This window comes from Elaeis guineensis, chromosome 13, assembly GCF_000442705.2.
Source record: "Elaeis guineensis isolate ETL-2024a chromosome 13, EG11, whole genome shotgun sequence".
Taxonomy (NCBI): domain Eukaryota; kingdom Viridiplantae; phylum Streptophyta; class Magnoliopsida; order Arecales; family Arecaceae; genus Elaeis; species Elaeis guineensis.
In genome coordinates this window covers 13684279-13705828 of record NC_026005.2, presented here as the reverse complement: position 1 = coordinate 13705828, position 21550 = coordinate 13684279, and the positions used below count along the sequence as shown (strand labels likewise).

The following is a 21550-nucleotide window of genomic DNA, read 5'->3' as shown; positions in this document are numbered from 1 at the left end:
GAATTTTTATGCGCATGGCGACAAGCCTACAACATACTGTGCAATCTGTTTGTATATTATAGGGCAATAAATTCTTTATTATTTTTTTTTTTTTTTGATGCAAGGCACTAAATTCTTTATCCACGACACATGTGAAACGGATAATTCCATCGTCGTTGACAGAATCGAGTCAACGCGGTCAACCACCCGACCAAAATCCCCAATCTCTCTCTCCCCCCCCCCCCACACGTTTGGGACGCCGGAACGAGAGTTAGGGTTTCCAGCTTTTCTCCTTGTGAGCAGATGGCGATCGTCGCTGCCCCTCCGTCCGGTCTCCGACGAATCCCGGTCATCCGAGTCGGAAGTCGCCGCCGATCCCTGAAAAGATTTTCCTGTAGGGTGATGTGAGTCGCTCTTCTTGCAAAGACTTTTTCGGCTTTCTCGATTAAATCTATAAAATTAAGGAAGAAGTAATAATTTTTTCTAATTTGTAGTCTATTGATACTTATTTCTATGTTTTGGTCATTCTTGTGTTTCCTATCGTCAAAATTGTGTTTCCTTCGAGAATATATTTCCACAGAAAGAATTATCTTTTGGTATTTGGAATTGGTGAAGTGCATAGAAATCAGCCGAAGCTTAGATGTCCAGATTTTGATCAATATCATTCGGTCACAGTTGTCTTTCGAATGTTGAAAAGAGTAGAAATTTTTTTTTGATTTTTTACTTTTTATGGATGGATTTGCTTATCTTTTCTATTTAATTGAAAATTTATAGGAAGGATGGGGCAATGAGGCCTTACGATGATGAGAAGAAAGAAGATGATTGTGGTGGTCTTCATTTGACCACAAGAGTTACTCGGCTTGAAATCTCTGCTAACCCATCTAATATGGCGCCAAGAATTCCTAATCTTGAGATGTCATCGGGTCCATCCAACCTCCATTTTAACAAGTTGCAGCCGTCGGATGAGGAACCTGATTGTAGTCGTGCATCCGATCTTCGTTTCAATCGGTTGCAGCCCACGGATAAGGAATGCGATTGCAGGCATAAAAGGGTTTTCGGGCGTTTTGTTGCTCGAGAGGCTCTTCTTGATGAAGAATACTGGGTAAGCTTTGCACACATGTTTGTATGGACCGCTAATGTTGTCCTCCGAGCCTTCTTTAATTTTTGAAATTTTCCAAGATTTTGAGTTTAGGGAACTTGTATGCTTTTCTTGATGTCTTTCCACTTTGTGGCATTGTGATTCATGATAGACTGCAGCATGGTTGAGGGCAGAAAGTCATTGGGAGGACCGATCAGATGTCCGGTTAGTCTCTGCAACAAGATTAATATCCCATTTTGATCCTTTTTCCCTTTTCTTTTTTAGTGGTATTTGTTGCTTAAACACTGTAAAATGTAGAAAAATGTTGTTGATAATTTTGAAGTTGATATCTTATTGCAGCTATCTTGAAAATTTCAAGAGGAAATTTGCAGAGCAGGTATGCATGTATCTTTGTTTGTTTGAACGAGATGTATTTATCAATTTAACCGGTCATCATGCATTAATTTCTCTTCCTTGCAGATTCTACAATGCTTGAGTTTTATGTTACCTTGGTTTTGGACTGCCTTACCTTCATTCCAAGAAAGGGAAAAACATTAAAAAAAAAAAAAAGCATAGTTAAATAAGAGAAAATTAGGGGTGGCATATATACAAAAGTGAAGGGTTACAATAACAGACTAAATGGTTCACTGTTGACTGGCATAGTAGATTCATTTGTTTGCAATAAAAAATAGTCTGGAATTACATTCGATTGTCATAAATTGCATATGTATCAAAAGTCTGAAATGGAGTTGTGTGCAAATATAGCAATCCTTTGGAACAGAAATACTCAAGAATACTAGGCAATCAAAGCAAGAAAATGCAAGAATGGCCTATTGTGCCTTTTTTGGTGGAAGAGTGGTCTATTATGCATCTAAGTTGCTTGCATGATATTTACGTTTTACTCCAATTCCTTTTCAGCATATCCAAGATTGTCTCTATGTTACATACTGAGCTCTTAGCAAAACAAATAAGAGAAAAATGAACTTTTCTGATACCAATTGTAAGAGCAAGCACACCCAGCTGATCATGATATATCATTGATGGTATGCTTTGAAAGACCAGTTGGACCTTGACATTATCAAGTGTAACCTAGACTTAGTTTTGTCCGTCATGCAAGCAGTGCATAACTTATCAAGATGTATTGGAAGTGTCAATCCTTCTTTCCATCATTTTACAACACAAGCATCAGTTCAGACTCACCAATAGTAAGGTAGGCTAGCTTTTTTCGATGCTTCTAAGACCCTAATGCTTGCATTTTCGCTAGATGAGTTTGTATTGTATTTTATATCATCTCTGTTACATCATTAGTCAGGTTTTATTGTTCTGCAACTTCACTTTTGGTTTTATACAGGAGTTTAATGCAATAAAGAGGCGATGCAGTAGGCACCATGCTGAGAAGTGCATCTGCATCGTTGCGGTATGGCTTAAATAATAGGCATGTGGTTTATAGTTCTTATTGTTTCTCTCGCTGTTCAGTGTGAAAGATGTGATGCATCAGCTCCTTCTTTCCTTGGCCTTGCTTTTGGCTCATAAGCTTGTGTAATGAAACCAGTTCAAATCACAGATATTATAGATAATCCATATTTGATGCAACAAGACAGAACTAGCTTCTTTTTTGCAATGTTGTAAATCCATCCATTAAAGACATGACTCTTGACTAAAGATGGATAATTCCTAATTAATTTGGTGGCCTGATGATGCATATTTACTATCCTGATCTGTTATTTTAAATAGTCTTTGCTTTCACAAACTTTTATTTTCTTCACTTAGTATCGAGATTAATCCACAGATCTGCTTTATTAGTTTGTATGAAATGTAAAATACATGGTCCACAAGAATCCCTTTCAATGCCTTATTAGAAACTAGATTTTCACCCCAGCACTTTGTATTGTTTCTTTTTCACATAACTTTCATGTCTTTTTAATGCAAAATACAGATGAAGTTTAGATTCCAGAAACTAGATATTTCAAAGGTCCTGTCAAACCCCATGAAAATCAGAAGATCTTTGTCCATTGAACTTCTTCCTTTAATAGTAGAGCTTCATTAATAAAGTTGTTCTACATGTTTTGGTATCAATGCCTAGATTCAGTGTAGCATGAGCTTGTTAAGCTGCAAGAACTTCCATGATAGGTGACAGAGGGGTGATGTGATTATAATCTTTTGGCTAGTTGCATAAAATATTGCAGATTGTGCACATGGATTTTTAACCTGAATAATCAAATGAAGATCTGGAAGGGAAGAAGCTTGCCGAAGCCTATGGATCAAGCTTTACATGTTCAAAAGTCTGGTACTTTCTATAGCTGTATTAGATGTGAGGAAAAGGTATATTGCTCAAGTATTGATCAGGGGTTCATATGAATTTTGTAGCTCAAAAGATGATCAACAAGTTGAAGTGGCAAACTAAGACACCCACATGATGTTGCTTTAGAAAATAAGGTGATTATTTCCATCATGTATTGGGTGCTTTATTTCTTTCAGAGTTAGCATCTACAAGTTGGTCCTTACAAAATAAATCATGTTCTTTCGGGAAAATCCTAATGGTATGATTGAGAGTTTTCGAACGACAGCAATTCAAACATGTGGACTATTGCACTATAGACCATAAGGCCATTTTGATGCCACTGGATACTGGGATGTTGTGACGAAGAAAATTAAACTCCAAAAATATTTTGCATTTCTTCCATGCATTTGGTAGAGATCAATAACAGAAAATAGGATGACTTATATGATGCATTCACAAGAACACTATAAGAATATGTCGTAACGAAGGGATTGAGTAAAAACAAGAGTTGAAGTGTCAATGTGTCATAAAGAGAAAACATGTGAAAGAAAATGAACATGTGATGAAAAAACCATGATGCACGCAAGGAGAATGTTGGGAACCTAAGTTTCAAGAGCTTATTAGAAACAATGATTGAGTCTTGAACATCAAGATGTTGGAGCATTGGTAAACATAGAGATACAGCAGAATTGATTCATCATATGATTAGTTTGTTTGTAAAGAAGTTAATGTGGATGGTGAGGTTCTTCACGGTATGCGAAGGCACTAAAGAGTGTCAGTCAGTGAGGGAAGCATATAGAATTGCAAAGGCCATATATTGATACATATCACCAATTCCTAGAGGTAAAGTTATTGTCTCGTGTGAAGATCTTCATGTGTTTGAGCTCACAGTTGTCAAAAGCGGAAGACATTCAGTGAGGGGATTATTATCAAATTATGAAGGAAGATATGGAAAGACCTTTTACTCAAGGTGAGTGCATAAGAAGTTGATGACGTGAGAGAAGTGCTTTTTTGGTTGTTTGCTATTTTGAATCATATCAAGAGTCTAACAATACTGTAAATATTTCATTTTCATTTTACCTCTAAATTCGAGATTTGATTTCTATTCCGGAGAAGATTGCTCCTTTTTCTTCTTTTCCTTAGAGGAATTATTCAGGAGAGGGAATGCTATTCAAAGTAATATCCTTGGTTAGTCATGAGTTATTCAAAGAACTTCATTTGATTCTAGAGATTATAAGCTAGGAGACTTCTTACTCTGCACATCTTTTTTGTAATTGTGGAATTGATTTTATGGTTATAGAAGGATTATTGTTTAAGAATCCTATATTAGTTATAGGACAGGTTGGAGAAGTCTTAGGGCTTGTTTGGATAGGGTTCAGGTTGTATCTTTCACACTAGAAAATGATTGATCTTCTTTTGCAAGGTGAACTGTTGGATCATGCTTTGTACAGCTTTCAAAGCCCCACATCAGCTTCATGATCTGTGCTGGAGATGGAACGATTCAACAGTTCACCATGCAAAGAAAATCAATCATTCTTTTGTGCGACAGATACAACCTGAACCCATTTGGATAATCCTATTGGATCCTTAGGATTGGAAATGGGATTTGTAGGATTACAGAATATAAGGCCTAGCCCTGCCCATGTTAACTAGATCATTACTAGCCCATTCCTTCTGGGGAGGAAGGGACCTGCTGAGGTCTTTGTTTTCTTCCTATAGAATTCGGGCCAGCCTATTTCAAAGCTATTCCTAGGTATTTTATAAATATAAACATAGCCTAGCCTTTAGCCTATGATCCTGCTAGTTGTATTAGCCCAATCCTCGAATCCTACAAGATTTTCAGCCCAATGCTATAGAAAAATCCAAATAGCCCCTTAAATTTACTAAGTTTTGGAAAGGTTTAGGTGCTTTTGTATTTGTGGTCTTATAAAGGAATGAATTTTATGAGTTTCTTTTTTCTGTTATCATTTTTTTCTTATTCTTGGAAGCCTCCTTATGCAAGGGTTAGTCAACTGCATTTTGTGTCGTAATATGAATACTAGTTTTTCAAGGCAAAGAAGACTCTTTTTACTCTAACATGTAGGCATTTACGTGTCTAGACCTAATTCCTATAGATTCAAGGAACCACGAGGATAGTGTAAGGGATACCCTTCCATCTGAAGTCACAAGTAAGATTTATTCACTGGTTGCTTCTTTTTCCAAATTGTGGCAGCTCTCTGAGCCTCAGTGCATTGCCTTGGTATCTTGGTGGGGTTTTACTTGTAATTTTTCTTTCTTTATTATATTAATCATCAAAAGTTGAAAGACACTTTAAAATGTTATATACTTTAAGTCTTGTTGTTATTCATAGCTTTAACTCTCTCCTGTTTTCCTCCATCGGTAATTCAGTCAATCTCAAAATCAGGGTTGCTAAAAGAAGATCCTGAAAATTTGAGATTTGGCTATTTCTTCTGTAGGATTCGCTTAAAGATCTAGTAAAAAACTTAGGTTACTCCTTATGCATCTAGCCCTACTGATTTGCCATGCAACATGTAACAGCAGAAAAGCACAACTTCTTTTTTTTCCAAAATTGAGATGTGTTTTTAGATATGTGTAACCATAGCTTTATCCTTTTTCGATCTTCAACATGTTAAAACCTAAGGATCCTTGTACCTTGATGCATCAGTTTGGTATTCCATGCCCTAGGCTTTCCATCGTGATATAATAAGCTACCACAGCACCCCCCCCACACACCCCCCCAAACCCAAAGGAACTCTAAAAGTTTCATAATGTTTTGATTTCATTTCATTTATTTTACTTACCCTGTCCTGTTTCAAAACCATCAGGTAAAGAATGATGAAAGAAATAGTAAGCGTACTGTATTAAGCAGCATAGTCGGGACTCTGGATTTAAGTATAAGACATCTTTTATGTGGAGAAACATTTCCCGGGGTATAAAATCTCATGCTCATCTCTTCCACAGAATTCATTATATTTCTCATAAAACTTTGATTGTGTTAAATTTTTAATAGGAATGCACAAAGCCATCAGCTTTTTCCAGCATCTACCAAGCAGATCAACCAAAATATGGTTATGTGGCAAACTTATGCGTTGCAAGATATGCTCGTCGTCAAGGGATTGCAAGCAACATGCTGTTATTAGCTTTTGAAGCAGCCAAATCATATGGTAAAATTATGAACCTTTTTGTTCCTTTCTTGAGGTGTTTATCCTTCCACTGATAGTGTAAGGAGATCCATCTATCCTGCGATGATGCACAAAAGCTGCCTTTTATGAATTATTGCTCTGATCTTGCTAAGCTAGTTGTTATGTGTCAGGCGCTGATGAGACATTTGTACATGTGCATAAGGATAACGTTGCAGCTCAGAAATTATACGACCGCACAGGATTCCAGGTATGCCAACATAATATCCACATATATGATTTGCTTGTTTCATTTTCTGGTTCATATGGTCTGATATTGTGGTACTTTGCAGGTGGTTGACGAGGCCATTCCTCATTTATTAGCGGAGAACAAGTATTTGCTGTCTTTCAAGACTTAGTCTTCTTCCTTAAGAGATGACTGCTCCCATGTTGTTGTATAGAAAAAGTCGGTTTCCATAACAGTTCCATTGACGCATCATCCCATGCCCTATGGTCAATTAACGAAACATATAGGGTGTGGCAGAAAATACTCCAAAATGAGTTGTAACTTGATCCACACCAAGGCCAAAATTATGTGCAACTTCATTGATTCAAGTAAAAGCATCTCGTTATCATTGATTTTCTCCTGAATTATAGAGTTTAACATTTTTTGTGAATTTGTGTAATCGATGTGATGCCGTGATGCTAAGCAGTTGCATGTGGTGGCAGTGACAAAAGAAATTGTGTAGCAGGACCACAGATACAGCAGGGAAGACCGAAGGCAGAGAATTATAAACTTCATTTGTTTTTACAGATATATAGAGCAACTGTTTAATTGCAGAAAATTAGTCCAAGAAGACCTTGTTCATCTGGTATGTCTCTGTAAGAAGTTATTAGAGATTAGTACCCATTTGATAAGCATCTCACAAAAATCTATGAAATCTGTTATCTTGAGAAAGCCAATTGCTTTCCCACCATTACATCTGGCTTAATTCCTAGGTTTCCTGTCTTGTCATGTATCCGAGGGTCTGAGTTGGTTGGGCCTGTATCATTCAGAACCAGTATCTCAACGTGAGCCTTTGCTTGCATGGAAGGTTTTATCATATATGTCTATTAGAATCATCAAAAACACAAATTCGTTTGTTTAGCAAAGTATAGAGCTGAAACCGGATCGGATATGGATCGAATATCAGCGTATCCATATCCATATTTATTTTATCTAATGAATATGAATATAGATATTATTTAGATATAAAAATTTATATCTGTATTTGTTTTAAATAAATACGGATATAATTTGGATATTGAAAGTATGGATATAATTATATATATAAGTTGGATAATTAAATTTATGATCATAAAATCAAAGACATTACTAAATAAATGAACAATCAAGTTAACAGTATATTTATATGGTTGTATATTTTTTTAAAAAATTAATAAGTATTATATAAAATTATATAGGATTATAAATAGATTCGAATATTCGGATATGGATCGGATAGTTGTCTATCCATATTTCTATCCAATTTTTTTTTTATGGATCGAATCTTTAAATTTCTGTCCTTATTTGATAGATTCGAATACAAAAATAAATCTCGACAAATATTATTCGTATCACTTTCATCCCTACCAAACTAGCTGGTTGTTTGGCTCCCCTGCAAGTCTATTTATTCTAAATATTGTTCTTTGGCCTGCAGCGAGGGCAAATTTATATATAATACCAGCTTCAAAAAAAAAAAAAAAAAAACCAAGGCAGCGATCCAAAGTCAGGAATTTGTTAATGTAGGTTAGATCTGCAGCATTGCGCATAATCAAAGATTGACAATTCCAGTTGCTAGCAACCAAACCGGCCACGTATATACTGGACAATGCCTGGATGCAAACTTCCCTCAAGTTTCGTAACCCTCATGACTTGCAAGTGGCTTTCTATATGCGCCTCCACTTGAGGGCCTTTTGACGCCCTTTAACCATCCATGCTCAACCTGCCACGCTTGGGGTTGCTGGGTCAAGGGAAGGACGGAGGAATAGTGAAGTTGATCATCCAATCCTGTGCTTTTTAGAATACCTGAAGCATCCAGAGAATTTTGAAGATTGAAGAGTTCATGGGACTCCTCCAGTGACCAGGACTCCCTCATCCTTTCGCCTGATAATTTCATACTTGTTTGTTCACAGAAGATGTATCATAAGACATATCATGAACAGCACAAAATTTTTGAGTTGTACAAATGTTAAAGATCAATCTTCCCATTTATCATCAGATACAGAGGAAAATCAGTAGTTCCCTCGATTACCACCACCCTCCACACACACCCCACAATCATAAGTCTAAACTGCCTTTGATCAAAGCCCCTATATCAACATAATTAATCTCCTGAAAATTATGGTTGTGTAATTTCCTCAGAAATGACTGCCAATTAAATTAGAAAAACAAATGGAACATGTAAGCTTCTCTATCATGAAAGGCATATCATGGGACCACTTCTGTGTATTCACCAAACTGCATCCAGGAATCTTCTTCAACTCCAGCTCCCTCATCATGTTCCTCCACCTCGCTGCATCTTCCCACCTACCAGCTTCTGCATACATGTTTGACATTAGCACATAGAATGTTACATCGTGAGAGCCCAACCGGAACAGATCCTCGGCCACAAACTCAGCCAACTCAAGGTTCCCATGAATCCTGCAAGCACCAAGAAGAGCTCCCCACACACCTGCATCAGGTTCCACACCCATTCTTTTTATAAACTCATATGCATCAACCAATCTACCAGCACGACCCAGGAGATCCACCATGCATGCACAGTGCTCGACAGTGGGGGTAATTGCATAGTCTTTCTCCATGCTTTCAAAATGCTTCATCCCTTCATCTACAAGACCCGAGTGGCTGCAAGCCGCAAGCACTGAAGTGAAAGTGAAAGTGTTTGGTCTCACGCCTTCGGCTTGCATCTCAGAGAAAAGCTCGAGTGCCATCTCTGCATGCCCATGAGTTGCATAAGCCCCGATCATGGCACTCCAAGAGACCACACCCCTCCATGGCAGCTCCTCGAAGATTTCTCTAGCAGGATCTACACCACCGCACTTCGCATACATGTTCAATAATGCATTGCCAACTCTCACATCACTTTCTAGTCCTCTGCTTTTTGCGAGCTTATGTACCCACTTCCCAGTTTCGAGAGCTCCTGAACTAGAACAAGCTGATATAACACTGACCAATGTTACACTGTTGAATGGCACCTTCTCTGTCAGCATTCCACGGAAGAGTTTGATTGCCCTTATTCCATCACCACTTTGCTCATAAGCTGCAATCATGGCGTTCCATGAGACTAGACTCTGGACAGGCATTCTGTTAAACAGAAATCTTGCAACATCTATGCTCCCACACTTCCCATACATTGCAATTAGAGCATTCATCAATGAAACATGAGAATCCAATCCACGTTTAATTATGTGCCCATGAATCGATTCCCCTGAATGCAAACATTCCAACCCTTTCAAGGCAGGGAGGACGCTGACAAGAGTGACATCATTAGGCTGCATCCCAGAAGCAACCATCCACTGAAAAACACGCACTGCCTTCCCAAAAAGGCAATTTTGGGCATACCCTGCGATCATTGCAGTCCAAGAGACTATGTTCCTAAAGGTCATGTCACCGAAAACCAACTCCGAATCAGAAATCTCACCGTTCTGTGAGTACATAGTGACTAGTGCACTCTGTAGAAAGACATTCGAGTCAAACCCAGTTTTGATCACGTTGCAATGGACCTCCTTTCCTTCCCGAAGAGCAGAAAGGACAGCACACGAGCGAACAACAAATGGAAAAGTGAAGTTGTCCGGAGAGAGTCCCAGTCGATGCATGCGCCTGTAGAGGACGGGAACCTCTTCGCAGGGGCCCGAGTCGGCGTAGCCACGGAGGAGGGTGTTCCACATGAAGGAGTCTCGGTGAGGCGCAGCGTCGAACAGCTTGCGGGCATAGTCCATGGTCGGAGATAGAGCAGCCGCAAGGGAAATGAGCTTGGTGGCTAAGGCGAGGTGGTGAGAGAGGCCTTGGGTTAGGATGTGGGCGTGGAGACATTGCAGGGCGGAAAGAGAGGAACAGGAGTTTAAAAAGTCGTTGAATGGGAGGGAGCGGCAGTTCGTCCGCAGGAGAAGAGATGGCGGGAAGGACGCAGCGGCCAGGAGTTGGAGGCTTCGGGACATACGTCGACCGTTGGACTTCTGCGGTTAAAAATTTGGATCTTATCGAGGGGTCATTTCCTGACCGTTGCGCTTAAGCCCTGGAGAACCCGCCCTTTTCTTGAAGTCTTAATCCTGGAATACCTGGGACAAAGAAGGGAAACTTGTCTGACCTCAAATGCCACGTGTTCAAGGGTCATGATCCTTGGATATTTGAGTGAAATAAACTGGGTCGATCACACCGGACACCAAGACTCATGATAGGATCATGATACACGATCATAAATACGGGTGAATTTGTCAATTTTCTTCTACCTTTTCTTCAAGTTATTGGACAGAATTACTGGCTGGAACTATGCTCAATGTGTTAGGTGCACAATGGTCAGATTCAATGGATATCCCCAAAGGGGAAAGAAACAAGAGTACCAAGGAGGAGAAAACAATGATTCCAACTACAGATTTGTTATTTTGGTGGATCATGAAGACTGTGAATAACTATCCTAGTCAAGGGAATATCATCAGATCTTGCGAGTCAGGATAGTGTCCGAAGCTATCAAAAGTATTCTTAACCTAAAGATTCTATAGTTACGCAGAAAAATATAGTTACAAAAGCAGGAAAAGTTGTAGCAAGAGATGAGATCTGTGGCATTTGATGACAAGCAAATTCTATGCGCATAGAAACATTTTGAAGAGGAGTTCAAGGATTAAACTGAGGAAAGTATTAGAAAAATCTGGAAGTAGTCTATGTGCACCTGAAGATTGTCATCCGCATTATTGTGTCAGAACAAAGTAGATTGTAACACAGCAAACTCTCACTTAATTACATCACAATACCGCTTCCAAACCAGGCAAATGGTCCGAAGATATAATAACAAGGCAAAAAGGAAGTAAAGAATGATGTGTTATATGTAACACTCTAACTAAAAAAAATATTCAAGGAGTACCTATAAATACCATCACTTCCTGGAAGTTCAGCAGGAAGTGCAGCAGCAGTGCTTGTAAAGGCATTCAGAATCGAGAAGGCCAGTCTGGGTAACAGACAGATCCAATTTTTCCATGAGAAGCAGAATAATCACACGGAATAATGTTCTTGTAAGGATCACATGAAGTGCTGAAGCCAAATTTAGAAGCCAAGTACAAGGTCAGTGAAAGAGCAGCGAAACAGACTAGAGGGCTTTGGAACTGAAAGTGGGCAAATCTAAAATTTCAAAGAAATACTATCACTAAATCACCAATTTCCATAACACAGACTTTAATGGGTATATGCAAATTAGAAACCACCGCTGAACAAGTGAAAGTGTTTTAGCTTGTCTACTTCCAGGCAGCTGACTTTGAGTTAGACTTGCTGGAAATTACATTTCTTTTGTAAGCTTAAACTCAACATCTGATCAAAACATAAAAAATATAAAAATGATAGCTCACATATTTCAAATGCCCCCTAAGAGTGGCCATCATGGTGGCTGGTGGTAGCAGTCCAGTAGAGGTACTTGGTTCCAACATTAAGATTTCAAAACTCTTGCAAACCGAACATCAAAGCTGAAATTCAATTTGTCATCGAATATTTTCTCAAGTTTGAAAACTCTGTTCTCTAGGGATACTAAAGATGCAACAGCTACAGACCAAGAGTGACAACATGAATTCTTGGAGTATAGCTCTATACAGAATCCGCACCATGGATTGAGCAACAAAATCTAAAATACTTGACATGAAAACAAATAAGACTAGCACTTCCAAGAATGCTTGCTAGTAGTCTAATATGTTGTACTCATCCCAATATTAGAGATTTGATATGGCCCACATGCAGTCTTGTGATTAAAGATAATTCAAGATAATTAAGATGATAATAAAGAATTAAAATTTTTTTTGTAATAAAAATAGATTTTGGTCAAAATAAGAACTCCACTACAGTTATGATTCCTCGATGAAAAAGAATATATATTAATCCAAAAAAATTCTTGATCTAATATATATATATATATATAGCCTGTGACTCTCCATTAAGTACAAGATATCAAAATCTTCTAAGCATAGATTGGAAGAGCTCTTTTTTATTGTTTTTTTGCAGAAAAGAAGCAAGGCAGATTCGTATTGCAAAGTCATCTTCTAATGCTCTCGCAATGTTCCTCATCTCTGATCTGTCTTCGGACTTGAATAACAATGGCTAAAGGTATATTATTTTTGATTCAAGAGTAAATTATTATTGCTGTTTTGTCCAGCTCTATTGATTCGCAACTGTTTTGGGATCCTATAAAGATTTTATCATTTTTTTAAAAAAATCTTTTGATTTAGTTTTTAAGGATTGATTATTATTTCAATAAAGAAAAATAAATAAATAAAATTTATTAAAAGATGAAGAAAAAGGGCCGACGGGTGTCCTTCTCCTCTCTTCATCATGGTGGCAGGCCAGATCTCCGGCTCGTGTCCAGCGGCCGTTGGCGTCCCTCGCCAGGCCCTTCCGGGTACCCTTCCCCTCCGGCGACCACCCCAAAGGAACAAAAAAAAAAGGGAGGCCGCGGCTCTCCTCCCATCAAGGCAGCCGGTCCTCCGGCTTGCATCCCACAGATCGCTGACCCTATAAAGACGGCGGCGGTCTGTCGATTGGGTCTTCCAGCGGCCGCCGGCCCGAATCTAAGGAAGAAAAACCGCCGGCTGGCGCCCCTATTTCTCCCATTTAGATCGGCCAAGCGCCGGCTCGCCGGTGGTCGGGACGGCAGTCTCAGGCCAGCCGCCGGTGGTTGAGGACTTTCGGGACCTCGCCGGCGTTGGATTTGGGCGTTCAAGCGGCGGCCATGGAGTTTTCCGCCGCTGGCCATCGGGAAAGAAGTGAAGAGGAGGAAGAAGGTAAGGTTAACGGGTTCGGGTTTTTGGATCCCAACCCGAAATCCGGCTGGACCCATTGACTTAAAACGGGGTTTTGCACTCAAGCCCCTGAAAAGCAAATATTCGGTAAAAGCGCTTCTAATTAACTCAAACAGATCCGTTTTGGGATTTTTGCAATTAATCACTGATAAAGTAGTTAATTCAATAAAGATCTTTGTAAAATTACATTTTGATCTTAGTCATAGAGTTTATTATATAAAGACTCCTTATATTATTGTTTAGTTGCTGTAATAAACTTTATCGTGAAAATATCTTCTTTTAAAATTATATTTTATAATTTATATTGGTCACATAAAAATTTGGATTGTTATTTATTTATTAAAAATTTTATGATCATGAAAGATGAAAATCATAATAAAAATTTTATATAGTTATTTAAATTATTCAATGCCATATTGAAGTTAATGGGTTTGTTATATTCAGGAGTAGCCACAGCATCCTGAATATAGTAAAAATCACTTAAAATAATGGATTTATTATATTCAGGAGTAGTCGCAGCATCTTGGATAAGATAAAAACCACATAAAGACTATAAATTAAAATTCAATGGCGTGCGAATAAAGTTGTAATTAAATTAGGGAGAGAAAACTAACTTTACCCACAGGGAGTGATTATTTCTGTGATTTAATTAGAATGAGATGGTAATCTAGATATTAAGAATATATTTTTTCTAAGGCCCACAGGTATGAAAATTTACTATCTTTGATATCTATGTTACTGGTCTTATTAATAAAGTATTAGTAAATTCTATGCATGATGCATCTCTACCCACTGGAAGGTTAGAATTTGCTACTGAAATTAATATTAATTATTTTCAGATTAAGGTTTATGCTTCATAGCACTAAAGTTTTCTATGCTCGTTATTGCAGCTAATCCTACTGCTTATATTAATGATGCTGCTCTTATATATTCCAATGTTGAGTGGTGATAATTTTTCTGATTGGAAATATAGTGTTCTTTATACTCTTGAGTATAAGGATCTTGACTTGGTGCTTCTTGTGGATGAACCACCTATTCCCATGGATTCAAGTATACCACAATAGATCTTGACATATGAGAAATGAGAGCAATCTAATCGCTTAAGCTTAATGCTCATCGAGTCTCGGGTGCCTAACAGTATTAGAGGGTCAATCTCTTAATATGATAAGGTAAAGGATTTTATGAAGGCCATTGGAGAACAATTTAAAGTTCTGAAAAGACGTTGGCCAGTACCCTGATGAAGAGATTTTTAGGCATGAGGTTTGATAGTAATAAAGGTGTACATTATCATATCATGGAGATGAGAGATATAGCTGCTCAACTCAAGTCTTTGAAAGTTGAGATCTCTGATGCTTTTCTAATTCATTTTATTTTGAATTTTCTACCTGCAGAATATAGCCCTTTCAAGATTTTCTATAACACACATAAAGAAAAATGGTATAGAGAAAGAAAGATTGAAACAAGAGAAGTACGAAATAAAATATAAAAGTGCTAATCTTACTATTCAAAGAAAAGAAAAAAGATGCTCCTAAAAAGAAGGATGCTGCAGTGCCAATAAAGTGCTACAGGAATAAAGATGCATGCTTCTTTTGCAAGAAAAAGAGACACATAAAGAAGGACTGCACAAAGTATAAAAAATGGCTTGAAAAGAAAGGTACGTCTATATTTCTAATGTGTCATGAATCTTTTTCTATTGATATTCCTAACAATACTTGATGGATTGATTCTGATACTATAATTCACATTGCCAATACCATGCAAGACTTTCTCAATCTAAGAGACCCAAAGGAAAGTGAATGAAATATCTATTCAAGCAATCGGATATGTTCATATGTGGAAGCTGTGGGAACCTTTAGATTAGTTTTAAATTTTGATTTTATTTTGAATTTTGAAAATATTTTTTGTCCCTAGTTTCTTTAGAAATTTAGTTTCTATTTCCAAGTTAACAGATATTGATTTTGATTTTCATTTTGAAAATTTTGTAGTTGAACTTTTTTGGAATAAAAGTGTTATTGGCACTAGTTTTTTGATGGATGGTTTGTATAAATTAGGTTTAAATCTAAATTTTGAATATAATCATTCATCTATGTATGATGGTAATATTGGTATAAAGAGGAACATTATTAGAAAGAACTCTTCAAGTTTATGGCACAAAAGATTAGTTTATATCTCTTTAAAGAGAATAAAAAGATTGATAAATGATGGCATTTTAAAAGATATTGATTTTACTGACTTTGGTACTTGTTTGGATTGCATAAAGAAAAAGCAAACCAACAAGTCCTCTAAGGTGCCAGAAGGAGTTCTAATATTTTAAAAATCATACACACTGATATCTGTGGATCATTTTTTACTTCCTATTTTCATGATCAGAGATATTTTATCTCATTCATTGATGACCATACTAGATACATGTATCTCTATCTTCTCTTTGTAAAAGGTAAGGCACTAGATGCCTTTAAGATTTATAAAGCAGAAGTAGAGAACCAACTGGGTAAGAAAATAAATATCGTAAGATTTGATAGAGATGAAGAGTATTATGGAAGGTACATCGAAAGAGGTCAGTCTATACGGTCATTTGATAAGTTCTTTGAAGAAGAAGGTATTATTGTCCAATACACAATATCTGGAATACCATAACAAAATGGTGTGATGGAAAGAAGGAACCGTATACTAATAGACATGGTTAGGAGCATAATTAGTCATTCTAATTTTTTCTTATTTTTCTGGAGTGAAGCACTAAAGACTGTGGTATATGTCTTAAATAGGATTCCATCGAAGGCTATTCCTAAAACTCCTTTTGAGTTGTGGAAAAGATGAACATCAAGTTTAAGTCACTTACGCATATGGGGATGTCCAGTTGAAGTGCAGATTTATAATCCATATTTAAAGAAATTGGATTACAGAACAGTTAGTGGCTATTTTATTGGCTATACGGTAAATTCTAAGGGATATAGATTTTATTGTCCTAACCATACACCCAAAATAGTTGAATCTAGGAATGCTAAGTTTTTTGAGGATTATAAACTTAGTGAGAGTATTTTTTCTTGTAAGGATAAATTTTAAAAAATAAAGAATCAAATTGATCAACCCACAAAAGATATGGAATTGATTGTTATTCAAGAAGATCCATAAGATCATGAACAATCAATTCAAGAACAACCACTCCATGAAGTGCAAGTTCATATTGAGCCTACTACTGAAGATACTCAAAATATAGATATAGTAGGATTGAGAAGATCCATAAGAGAAAGAAGACCTGTAATTTTTAGTGATTACATTGTCTACCTACAAGAATCTGATTTTGATGTTGGATCGGATGATGATCCTAAGTCGTTTTCATAAGCCATGAGTGGAAACAAATCTACATACTAGTACGATGCCATGAATGATGAGATAGAATCTATGACTAAAATATTGAATTGCCTAAAGGAGCTTCAGCCATTAGCTGTAAATAGGTCTATAAGATCGAAAGGAACTCATCAGGTAAAATTGAATGATATAAGACTAAACTTATAGCTAAGGGTTTCACTCAAAAAGAAAACATTGATTATCATGAAACCTTCTTTCCAATTTCAAAGAAGAATTCATTAAGGATAATCATGACTTTAGTAACTCATTTTGACTTAGAGTTACATCAGATAGATGTGAAAATGGTACTTCTAAATGGAGATTTAGAAGAGACAGTGTATGTGATTCATCCTGAAGATTTCTATATAGATAAAGATAGTCACCTTATTTGCAAGTTAAAGAAGTTCATATACGGACTTAAACAGGCCTCCCACCAATGGTATATAAAATTTCATAATGTTATTATCTCTTTTGTCGTTACGAAAAATATTATGGATCAATATATATACCTTAAAGTTAGTGAGAGTAAATACATATATTTGGTTCTATATGTAGATGATATATTATTTATGAGCAATAATTTAAATTTATTAAAGAAGATAAAAATATTTTTTTCTTAAAATTTTGAGATGAAGGATATTGATGAAACCTCTTATGTCATTGGCATAGAGATTCACAGGGACAGATCACGAAGGATTTTAAGTTTATCTCAAAGGGCCTATAGTGAAAAGATTTAAAATGTTAGATCGTACTCCTACAGTTGCACCCATTATGAAGAGTGATAAATTCAGTCAGAATCAATATCCGCAAAATGAATTGAAAAATGAGCAAATAAAGAATATCTTATATGCATTTGTAGTGGGAAGCTTGATGTATGCGCAGGTCTGTATAAGACCTGATATTGCATATGCAGTAGGTATTTTCTAAGTAATTTCAAAATTAATAGATTCCTCAATCATGATCTTTTCTGATACAACATCTACTTGATTAAGATTTTCTTGCTCAAAAATTTCTTCTGGACTTGATTGATCCTCAAGCTGATCAATCTTATCACAATCTAAATCTTTAAAAGTTGACTCAGTCTCTAATTGATCAAGCTCCCCCTATTTCAAATCTTTATCTTTAAATCAATTTTATTCTTCTTTAGATTTTTAAAGAAGTCTGAAATTAAAATCTATTCTTCAGATAATTTTCATTTGTGATTTCTTACATTACCAAAATTTGAATGGATAGTTGTAATAATATCCTAAACTTTTTTCGGCTCTTTTACATTCTGAATATGAAAAAAAAAATTTGTCAACTAAAATTTGAAGAATTCATATAACATTTCTAAATTTTAAATTTTACTTTTTCTTGTAAACGTATATATTGGCATCAGCTTTGACTCACCCAAAATGTCCCATAAATCTTGGTCTGTCAAATAATATTTCATAAGACCTTTTCAATAAGTATAACATATATTATTCAACTTACGAAGAGAAATGGTAGTACTAAAAATAGTTTTATTGATATTGATAAGATCAGACATCTCACAACTACATCCATTGATAGAGATAATAATAGTATCGGCTATGATGATTCATATCTTGAATCACCAAACAAAAGTCTATACACTTGCATTACCGCAAAATAAATTATTAGATATTTTTTAACCATACCGAGTTACGAATGCATAAATCATCAATCTCGAAACTAATAATTTTGATATCATATAAAGCCGCCACAAACAGGTATGCCACCAATCTGAGGACCTTAGCTCAGATACTATGTAGAATGCCATCCTACATGAAGTGGATTGATTGTGCCGATCCAAGATCTAAAATAAACACTAAACCATAAATAATTGTAGAGAATCCCAAAAAATAATTAATTATAGAAGAAGAAAAAAATTGGAGGAGGAAAGCAATTTTTTTCAAAGAAAAATAAAGATTAAAACTTTACAAAAGCACTTTACAAAACCATCTTTATATATACAAATAATCTCTTCTATCTTTTTTTTACATATCTTTTTCCATCTTTCACACCATTCTCTACACACCAAAGAGACACCAAAAGTCCTTTTAAATTGAGCATCATTTTGATGGAAGTTTGGCTCCTATTTAAACTCACAAATCAAAAATCTATTAGAACACAAGCTCTACTAATCTTTAGAAAGAACTAATTAAATAAAATAATATTAGGAATAAGATCTTAAAGTCATTAAAATTAATAATCAATTAAAATGATGTCTTAATTGAATTGGGACTCGGCAAAGGGGTTCAGAGTATAGTTGGGAGCTGTGTGACCAAGGAGGAATGGCTTTGAGACGTGGCCAAAGGTGGAGGGAACTAGACGATTGGTCGGAGGAAGGAGGAGGTGCCATGGTGGGTCCATGGAGGTTTCGATGGGAAGAGAGGAAGAATAACGTTGGGAGAATGGCTTTGCTATTTGTTTAGATGGGTTTGGCTTTTTTGATGGTTAGTGATGGATCTAGCTTTTAGAATTGTGTTCCTTGCTCTCAAAATGGTGATGAATTGATGGCTATATGAAGTTCATGTGCAGAGAACCACATAAGCAAATAAGCGAAAATGGTATGCCTATAAATATATTTACAGACGTACACACCAAAAGTCCGCACTAACATTAACATGTGACGCCACCTGCAAACAAACGAACTGGTGTGAACCTAACATGTAGATAGAGCTGAGCACGAATCGAATTCGATCATATTGAGAGAAAAATTTTATCCGATTGAATTTAATCGGATTGAAAAAAATTCAATCTGCTATCGATCGTTTATTATGTATAAACTATTTGAAACCGAAGTGAACATTTTGTAGTGCGTTTGAGTGGTTTGTGTCAGTTTAGACTTCAATATTGATCTAATATTGATTTTAAATTCAATATTAGCCCACTTAAGCTTATTTATTTATTTTATCAATTTAATGTAAAAAGGTTTAAATCTTATAAGTTAGAAATTTTAAGATTATTTTTGAACCTATACAAAATAAAGAAAAGATATACTCATTTAAAAGCAACTGCATCTGAAAGCTTTTATTTTAGAATTATCTCAAATTGATATATTTTTATCAATAATTCAACATTAATATTCTCATAAATTTAAATAGCTGACACGAAATTTTTTTAGAATGAAGTATTGAAGTCTAAATGACGTCGTCCCAAAATGAAAGTAAGTTTATGAAATACTACATTCGTTGGGTTCGATTTCATACGGATTAAAAGTGTAAAAATTGAATACAACCGTAAATAATTAATTTTTTATAAATCTTAATATGATTTTATTTGATTTATGTCTTTCAACCGGTTGAAATCGATGTTTATTGGATTGAATTGGATAAATTTCTTCAGATTTTGGTTATTTGCTTAACCTTGTATGCAAACAAATGCATAAAATTTATATATAAAAGTAAATTCGCATAGATATATACCATCATATACGCTAGTAGACGTTTGCACTAAGGTCTATCACGTGGATGGCTCTTCCAAATTTTATCCATAGAAATCAAATATATATATATATATATATATATATATATATATATATTAAAATAGAACAACTGCATTGGTGGGTCTCTATTTGACACGTGGATAAGAGATTTTGTGCCACATGGTAATACGGGTCTTCAGAGTGTGTTTCTTTCTTTATCACTCTCACAAGAGGAGAAGGAAGCTGTCTCCACCATGGATGTCGAGGAATTAAGGAGGTGATGATGTAGTCGATAGGGTGGGTGCCGAGGACATGGAGGGTGTCGGTCTACTTGGAGACTTGCGTGGTACCTAGCTCGACGGTGAAGGTGGAGCCGATGCGATCAGTGACGACGACAGTGGTGATAATGGGCTGAGCTCGCATGAGAGAGTAAGAGCGAGGATGCCGCCTACGGAGCAGTGGAGGCCGAGGTGGGTGAACTAGTGGATAAAGATTGGAAGAAGAAAGGGGTTAGGGTTTAAGCGAGGGATGATGGAAGAAGGGGTGGGAAAGAGGCGGAGAAGCGAGGATACCTCCATGGTGGGGGAAGCGGGGACCGACACACTCAAGCTGCTGGATGGTGTTGCAGCAGTCAATGTGGCTAGCGAGGGTGTGACGGACCACTTGGCCGACGATCACCAAGATGAAGAGCCTGCGCCAAGGGTGCATGGCAGGTCCCGCGCAAGAAACATGTCTCTCTCCATTTTTTTTTTCTTTATAGTTCTACCTTCATCAAGGCGTACAGAGAGAATAGGAGAGAGGGTGGTGGGAATTGTTGGTTGTGGAGAGAGAGAATATGGTGCGCTATCTATTTTTCTCATTCTTCTCCATCTTGGCTTTGCGATCCAACAGAAACATTTTGAGGGAGCGAAGCTGGTGGAGATTCGATGGAGATCAAGTTTTTTCGAAATTTTTTTATTTGGATGTTGATTAGATCCGGCTACTCCTAGGGGTAGGTAGAGGGAAAAAGGTCGATTTGGGGTGGCAAAGACGGAAAAAATTCTTTCTTTATATGGATAAGAAAAGATACAAATTGTTAGAAGCTAACGTAAATGTTTATCTAGGATCAATATTTCTCTATTTTTTTAAAATTTTTTGAAGTTTTTAAGATTCTCGATATTCTTTTAGAAAAAAATATACCTCAAAATTTTTTCTTTTTTTCTTTTAATTTTTTGATATTATTTTGGTAGATTTTAGCTATAAGGTATTCGCTTTTTTTCCATTTTATAGAGGAACAAGAAGAC

General features: G+C 36.4%; 2 protein-coding genes across 3 annotated transcripts; one reads left to right on the top strand and one right to left on the bottom strand.

Moving 5' to 3' along the window:
- The first annotated feature begins 204 nt into the window (after positions 1-204).
- Positions 205-7108, top strand: LOC105056433 (GCN5-related N-acetyltransferase 6, chloroplastic). 2 transcript variants are annotated; one of them, XM_010938626.4, is made up of 9 exons: positions 209-383; positions 754-1081; positions 1230-1282; positions 1418-1454; positions 2409-2474; positions 6164-6268; positions 6349-6502; positions 6652-6728; positions 6811-7108. In XM_010938626.4, the coding sequence occupies exons 1-9, from the start codon at positions 283-285 to the stop codon at positions 6874-6876; spliced, it is 987 nt and encodes a 328-aa protein (XP_010936928.1). In that variant the 5' UTR covers positions 209-282; the 3' UTR covers positions 6877-7108. The 2 variants fall into 2 exon arrangements, with proteins under 2 accessions (XP_010936930.1, XP_010936928.1); XM_010938628.4 differs by lacking the exon at positions 6164-6268 and having other exon boundaries at positions 205-383.
- A 1063-nt stretch (positions 7109-8171) lies between these two features.
- Positions 8172-11026, bottom strand: LOC105056432 (putative pentatricopeptide repeat-containing protein At3g11460, mitochondrial). Its single transcript, XM_010938625.4, has one exon. It carries the CDS (start codon positions 10655-10657, stop codon positions 8858-8860), a length of 1800 nt encoding a protein of 599 aa, XP_010936927.1. The 5' UTR covers positions 10658-11026; the 3' UTR covers positions 8172-8857.
- Between the last annotated feature and the right edge of the window lie 10524 nt (positions 11027-21550).